Source organism: Scomber japonicus, chromosome 7, assembly GCF_027409825.1.
Source record: "Scomber japonicus isolate fScoJap1 chromosome 7, fScoJap1.pri, whole genome shotgun sequence".
In the NCBI taxonomy this organism is placed as follows: Eukaryota; Metazoa; Chordata; class Actinopteri; order Scombriformes; family Scombridae; genus Scomber; species Scomber japonicus.
The window spans coordinates 21,016,475-21,024,694 of record NC_070584.1 but is presented as its reverse complement, the minus strand read 5'-3'; the positions used below and the strand labels follow the sequence as shown (position 1 = coordinate 21,024,694).

The following is an 8,220-nucleotide window of genomic DNA, read 5'->3' as shown; positions in this document are numbered from 1 at the left end:
AATCAGATGGTGCTGCTTGAGAACACAACTCCGCTCTGCAACCCGGTCCAGAATCATTTCACACTGCAAAAAGTATCCATTTCTAACAAGGCTTTATATTTCATCTCAGAGTTTATACATATTTTTCTCACAATAAGTTTGCTGTGGGGTGAACTGATAAGATTTCTCAGCATTATTTAAGTGATGTATCATTTTCAATTTGAACATGTAATGTTTCCAGAACATACCTACTCAGGGTCAAGCTTTCAACACTGAAAATAAGAAAAGTTGCTGTCATACAAAGTTAATATACATCTCATAAGATTACATTAAACACTATGATTTTAAATTAACTTCTCCAATGTACATATAAGAATCACTGTCAGGCATAAACCATATCAGAAGATGATCAAAGTGTTTGTAGTGATTGTAGTAAAACCATCTATGCTCTAAGTTAAATTACTAATTCAATGGACCTCTGGTGACACAAAAGAAAAGGTTTCACATAATGCTGAAATGAATGGGTTATCCCAAGAATGGCTTACTGTGCTGTTAGTGAGATTCTTAAAAAAGCACTACTTGGGGTCTTTAGTAACTAGCAACATAAAGTTCCGATGACATCAAAAGAGCTTTAAAAGAGTTTTATATGCCAAACTAAAGAAAAACAGACTGTTATGATGCAGTATTAGATTAGAGTAATTTGTCAGTAGTATATCAGCCACATGACAAATATTATGGTATATCATGATCTGTTACTATCACTGTCGGTCTTGGGAAGCATTAATCAACTTCCATTTTCTGTGCTGACAGGTGTCTGGACACAGCCACACACACATGCAAGGCAACCTCAGTCAAAACATAAATCATGAGGAGCTGTGCCGCAGAGCAGCCTCAGCATGTGTCATTTGTGTCCTGTGGTCCCTCTGTAAGCAACTGATTCAGTGCAACAAATCTCTCTGTAATGAAACCCAAACTACAAGATATCTCCAACCTGACAGATTGCACCTGACCTAATGGTGTATTTTTACTAGTAGGGCAATCTCACTGCCATGTGGAACCTACAGATTGATAACTCATTCTTTGATGAGGCTATCTGCTTCATTTGAATCATTTTACTGTGTGAACCCTCAGATCCACTTTTCTTTTGGTGGAAGATGTCACCACTATGCCTTAAATTCATTTTCCAATAACGCCTTTGAGCACAAATGCCTAAATCATCCATTAATTCAAAATAATTCGGAGTCTAACTTTTCTTACAAATATTGATGATACTCTGCTTGGGCAAATATATCTCTATGTGTAATATGATGTTTAGATTAAGAAAATGACCCTTGATCCAAAGCAGCCCATTAAATGCACTAAAGGTAATTCAAATTCTTTAATTCAGTTGGCAGAATTTGTCTATGATCTTTCTTTTTTTTTAAAGATTTGTCATTGACATTTGCACAGTAAAATATTTGACTTGCTAAGATCTTTAGCAGGGCAGGCGGCTGGCTGGCATTTTAGAGGTAATTTCTCTGCCAAAGTCGCTCTTCAGCTCTTAAGGCGCAACCTTTGAAACCACCTTCAGTTTCAGCTGCTGCATCTCAGCCAGAGGTCTGAAGTTAAAAAACTAACCATTTTGATAGCTCATAGCCTATCTCATTTCCTCCAAACCCCCGATGACCGGAGCTTGTATCATTTAATTAATCCCTGGCATGACGTCTTCAGAGGCAGGTAGAGAAAACAGGGAGTTGGCGAGGAAGGAGGACCATTAGGTTGTCATGACATCACCATGGGCTGGCTATAAAGCGGTGAGGACTAATACAGAGTTAGAAGAGCACTTGAGGAGCCTTGGAGTAAAGGACGGACTTGAAGCCTTTTATGTTTAACAGCTGATTGTCTGCTACCGCCGTTCCTCTTTCTGAACTTCAGCGCAGGGGAATCCCTTAAAAAATACAAGACTTGTCAAAATGAACTTGTCGTACTTGGTAGCTTGTGGACTTATGGTCACCCTGCTTTCAGTGAGGATGGGGGCAAAACCTTTATCTCAGGCACAGCAGAAGGTAAGACGAAGTCATTAATATCCTTGTTACTGAGAACTCAAACTGTTTGATTCGCACTGTTAACTGTGAGAACTGACTGCTGGGTTCATGAGTGAACAGCTGTTCTGTGGTCCAGCCGCTCAAGTCTGTTGTTTTACGCATCATATTTCATAATTTCAGTCATGCTTAGCAATTCTGTGAAAGCTTTTTTTCCACCCTCTGAATCTAAAATATCCTAGCAAATGGGTTTTTTTTCTTTTTATTAAAGAGACAGCATATTTTATACCCAATAACGTCCAACCTCCTGTGATCTAAATGACCGTAATTTGCTCCCCAGCATCATTTCTCAGTTTTACATTTTACGCGCATTGAAGTCATTTGAAAAGCGCTCCAACGGGAAAAAAGAAACCAAAGCCTTTAAGCGGGAACCACTAAATCAAAAAAAGGTTTAAGCAATATAAGAAACGAATTTTCATGATGATGATATTCACGTTCAACCTGGTATTAACATCGATCCTCCGATTGTTTTTTTTGGGTTTTTTTTTGAAAGAACTGAACAGCAACAAACTAAACTGTATGTGCGTAAAATCTCCATTACGCATAGAATTAGCCTTTAGAATTAATCAAATTATAGAAATAATCATTCGAAATAAGAGTTTTGTTATAAGCATACTAGATACTTATAATTAGAATGACTGCAAGTTGATGGCACAATCTTCATCCAGACCAGAGGAACGGGCTAAAAGCACCTGCCTGACATGACTTTCCACTTAAGGCGACAGCGATGTCTGAAGTGTTATAGCTGACCTGTCACATAGTTAACACGTAAATACAGAAACGCCACGTGAAAGTAACTATGTAAAGGATTTCATTTAAGATTTTAATTTAGTGACTAAGGCATCTGTGAATCTATTTGGCAGTTTTTGGTTAGACAACCACGATCTCAGTCATGTTAGTTCTGTTAGATTCGTGCGTGAAATTTTTAAAGAAAAAAACAAAAAACAAAACTTTTCCCTCTCAGTCAATTCACTTTGAAAGTGCGTAATTATGCAACAAGTTGAGGTTTCCCCAAATTCAAAATCAAGTGCAAACGGCTGTTCTGCTCAGACACCAAACGTGCATTCCATTCATATTAAAAGCATGTCTCTTTGAAACAATGCCTTGTCGAAGGAAGACATCATTCATTTATTTTTTAAATCTCTGTTTTAGTCTCTTAGAAGTTTGCTGGGGGAGGAGCTGGCAGAGTTTCTGGAGTCGGAGGAGAGGGAGAGGCGGCTAGACGCTGTGCGCTCTCGGATACGGTTACTGCGAGATTTACGCATGGACACCCGGGCCAGAGGGATGTGGGCTCGGCTCCTTAACGACCAGCCCGGATCCAGGAGACACAAATCGGGAACCAAGAAAGGGGGGTCCACGACACGGAGTGGCTGCTTCGGACACAAGATGGACAGGATAGGAACCATCAGTGGCATGGGTTGCTAGGATTGGAACAGCGCTGTGATGGTGAGTGTTTGTTTCATATTAGAGTCACCATCAGATTCACTGTAACTTGACATGACGGCATAAACCGAGAGGAACAAAATAAGGAAACAATGTGCAGAGATGAAAGCATTGCGGAAATATTAGGAAACAGGGCCCAATATAAGAAGGAGAAAAACAATCAAGAGAGCAAATAGATATCATGAGGAAAGAAAGAGGAAAAAGAAAGAAAACGGCCTCAAAATTAGATATGTCAACGGTCATCAAAGGACTCTGGTGACCAACGGAAGGAAATAACAAATAAGAGGAACTGAGGATGTAGGCAAGAGAAAAAGAAAGAGAAAAGCTGTTTTATGTTCATTAAATGTTCTCATGTGGCGAAAGAACCAATAAGGGAAATACGGAAGGAAGGAAGGAAGGGAAAGGAAAGAAAGAAAGCAAGAGAGAAAAAAACAACCAAAGATAAAAGGTTCAAGTTAGGTAATCATTTTTCTTCATGGTTGTCTCAGGACATGGTGTGCTTTACATTCACTGTGAGAACAGTTGCAATAAAAAATAGGCCTTAGTGGCAGTGATATGTATCAAGTGCTGAGCCATGACCAAGCATGGTTGTATTCTGTCACAGTCTGGGTCAGATGTTAGCTGGATGTAAGAAATCACATTTTGTTTACTCCTCACTATGAGACTTGAGTGAGTGTTAAGCTGTCTCAAACTAATGATATCATCAAACCACGACCTATACTCTAGCATTGCTCCCCAAAAGACAGCAGGAAAGCCTACTTAAACTGATGAAAACTGATGTGTGGGCAACAATCCAGTGGGCACTTAGGAAGTCCACTCTGTGCACATCATCATGAATGATCCCATCTGCTTCATCTAGCAAACAAGACGCATATAAGGAAACATAAGAAGACAGGGAGAGATGGAGGAGATGCAAACACACACACACACACACACACACACACACACACACACACACACACACACATTTATACACACATTTGAAAATGTAGCACCCTGCAGTGGCAGGGATATATCTTGGCAAGCCATTCTCTATACCCAAGTGATTTAAACAAAAGCAGTAGGGGCTGCAGTAATGAATGAAGTAATGAGGAAGCTAGGTGACACACAATTAGTCCTGAGGCTCTAGGCTTTTTTGTGGTTGTGGCAAACTATGAAGTCCTGATGGAGGGAGCGGTGATTTTGTGACTAAGTTAGTGAGTGTTTATCATGAGTTGATACCTGTCCTCCCACAGGCAGCAATGTTTCATAAATGTGAAAAAATCTGTGTTAGATATGAAAGTGTCAGGGAGCAAAGAAAGATGGGAGGCTGGTGGTGGATGACTGATAAATACATAATACTGCTAAATCAATACATAAACTTTTTAAGTGTTTTTTTGTTTTTTAAGTTGTTTCTGAAAGCTCAATCTAACCTTTTCTCTCCCGTTTCCTCTCTTTCTCTAGATCTTTGGACGATGGGTTGGGACAACAAAGGTTCAGTTTGTTCTCACCTGAGGGGAAAAAAAGAAAAAAGAAACAACTCACCAAGTGACAGATTTTCGGTACGAAAATCACCATGACCAACATAGACAAAGACTGAGATGACAATGCTAAAAACACTTATATAAATAAATATATATATGTATATATATACATATATATATATACACATATATATATGTATAATAAATATGCAGGTATATATGTATACCATACAAAATGGTCAACAGATACAAACACAGATGCATACTAGATGGCGGACAATGGTGTAAAAACTACAAACCGCAAAGCTGTATATTGTTGCTGCTGCTGCTGTACATTCATGTACTTCATCTTCTCCTGCATAAATGTATTTATGTTAAAAAACTATTTATATGTTTATAAAAAAGAGATATTTATAAATATGAGTTTTATTTATGTAACATTTTGAAAATGGATGCAAACTGCAGGTCAATTCTGTTTGTAACTTTTTTCTTTTGTCTCAAATAGTTGTAAATGTTTTCAAAAATGATAAAAAGAACATTCCATGTGCACTTACATGTATGCTCTCTGAGTTTTATGTGTCAGTGAAATGGGTCAATTCTAATGATTGAACATTTTTTGGCTTCCGAATGAGAAACTGGTATCTTAACAAATCAGTATTAAAAGACTTCATTAGCAGAAATAGTCGCAGACTTATTGAAACCAATAGGGCCTTACATTAAAACTACCAAACCCAGAAATGTAGTGTTTGTATTAAACAGATGTGTTTTTATGCCATACAGACTTATGGCATATGAATCAAGGCATTTAGATGGTTCATTTATTGACTTTGACCTGCACAAAGAGCTTGGAGTATATGACACCATGCCTTAATTAGGTGGTACTCTTACACTAAACAAGCAAAGCAAATCTCTAAGCTTCTTCAAAACAAAGGAACATACAATAGAGACAAAGATTTAATTAGTAAATTGCCTATTGAGGTGAATACAGAGCAACATTACAAGGGACATAGCACATTTTACTTTCACGTTAGACTTAAAGTGGCAGTAGAAGTTTCTATCACCAATCATGTTAATAATCAATATTAAGAAAGCTGTTCACGATATCCTTGTGATTTAAAGTGTTTAGTGGAGTGTGAGGAAATATGAGGATAACCGGTGTTGGTAGATTTAGTGTTGAGATGGTATCGCGAAATTCTTCAGGCAGCAACTGTACTGTCCTGGTGGTCAGTAAACTTGGAACACAATCAAACCTTCCTCAGCTTCGAGTTTTATGAGGCTGGTAGCGATAATATCTATATTTATTATGGCTCTTAACTAAACACATATTTTCCATAAAGGTATAAATCAGTAAAGTATAAAAAAAGACATAAATATGTAAAACATTCAAAGAAACAAACAAGCCATGATAGAAACATATAAAGGAAGGTCTATAAAAGTGTGTTTCTGAGACAGGTTGTTCCACAGTCTCGTGGTATAATCACCCAGACAAGGCTGAGAGTCATAAAGACCATGGGAGAGTATCTGCAGTCTCCTAATTTATTCACAAAAGGGGCCAAATCTTGTCATTTAATGCTACAGTTTTTACACAGTATACAAGAAGTTACCAAGGCCAGCTGTAAGTCTCCAAATGAAATGACTGGGACTGCATACAAAGTACAAAAAGTGTTCAGTCAAGCGGTTTAACATTGATGACTTGCATTAAGATACTCTCACACTAGAGGGCAGAATCATGCTGAGGTAAAAAAGGAGAAGAGGACATCTGTTGCAAAAGCACATTTTTTTAAATGCATTTTTATAGTCCAGTATCACAAATCAAAAATCTGTCTCAGTAAGTTTCACAGTATGTACAGCAATACAACATCCTCTGTTCATAGACCCTTGATTCCAAAAAGGAAAAAATCTGTAAAAACCCCTTTAATGGGGAAAAAATGGAAGAAACGTCAGGAAGAGCAACATAGGAGAGATCCCTCTCCCAGAACAGAAAAACATGTAATAGATGTGTGCACAGAATAAGAGATAAAAGAACACAAATGACCTACCACATTGAACAGGATAACAAAATGATAATGGATTTATAATAGATGTGAAGGATGTGATGAAGAGGAAGCCAAGCTTCTTCCATGTGCTATCAGAAAAGAATAAAACCTGAGCCACGCAGCCTCCATAACTATGGAGACCTGACAGGAAGACAGACCATACAAACACACAAAGGGGAGAATCACATCACACCATTCACGTGAGAAGAAACAAGAAAGATATTATTCACACAAAACGGACCTCATCATTTGGCAATCTATGAAAAATATTACCACTGTAAAGATTAAGTGACTTTGTGTAAGTTTGTTATTTATGTTAGAGAGTACATATAACAATCTCCATGATATTACAGCAGTGAGATTTTATTCAGATTTTTTCACCAATGAATTTTTTCTCCAATCTCTAAAATCTGAGATGGGAATAATGCCTATACTGACATGGAGAGGTGGCAGGCACACATGGGAATATGCATATGCACACACATACAAAGATGTAAATAGAATGCAGTTTATTTTGCATAGACTGTCTTAAAACAATATTCAGGTGCCTATCATTTCTCTTATTCATACTGGACATTACACGATCCCCTCCTAATGCACTTTCAGTGATGGATGTGCAGTCCTAGTTTGTGCATAAATGTATTCAAAAGTTTTTGTTAATTGTTTGTGGATTTTGTCCTCCATCACTTATACAGTGATACTCATTATGATAGTAAGAACAAGAGGAAAGATCACAGCAAGAAAACATATGTTGTTCATAGTGGTACCTGACAAATTGGGAACCAGTCCGTAAGTACATGTCAGTATCTAAATGTCTTTAACACTCATAGCAAAAACTGCACACATAACTATTATTATACAGTTTATACTGTATATTATATAGCTTACAGTGTGGAAGGGGGTACATCAATTATGCCCCAATTCCAAACATCTGAGCAGGTTTTAGTATTAGCGGTGTGTTCAACTTGAAACATGGCAAAATGAAGTAAACAATTGTTCCAACAATGCATTGTAAGAAAATACAGGACCCTGTAACAAATTTCAAATGGTGGTATTAGTTTAATTATTTTTCATACACTGGCACTGGTATTGTTTAATCTAGTGTGTGGTGTGGAATCTGGACAAACTGTAGAGACATGTTAAAAATGTTTAATAATTTAATCAGCATCAAATACATCACATTAATCAGTTTGCCATCAATGACTGAATGTCTACACA

The 8,220-nt window shown here is 37.5% G+C and overlaps 1 protein-coding gene across 1 annotated transcript; it reads left to right on the top strand.

The window, feature by feature from the left end:
- The first annotated feature begins 1,931 nt into the window (after positions 1-1,931).
- nppc (natriuretic peptide C) lies at positions 1,932-3,485 on the top strand. The gene is made up of 2 exons (XM_053322518.1): positions 1,932-2,024; positions 3,213-3,485. Exons 1-2 carry the CDS (start codon positions 1,932-1,934, stop codon positions 3,483-3,485), a joined length of 366 nt encoding a protein of 121 aa, XP_053178493.1.
- Positions 3,486-8,220: the final 4,735 nt, after the last annotated feature.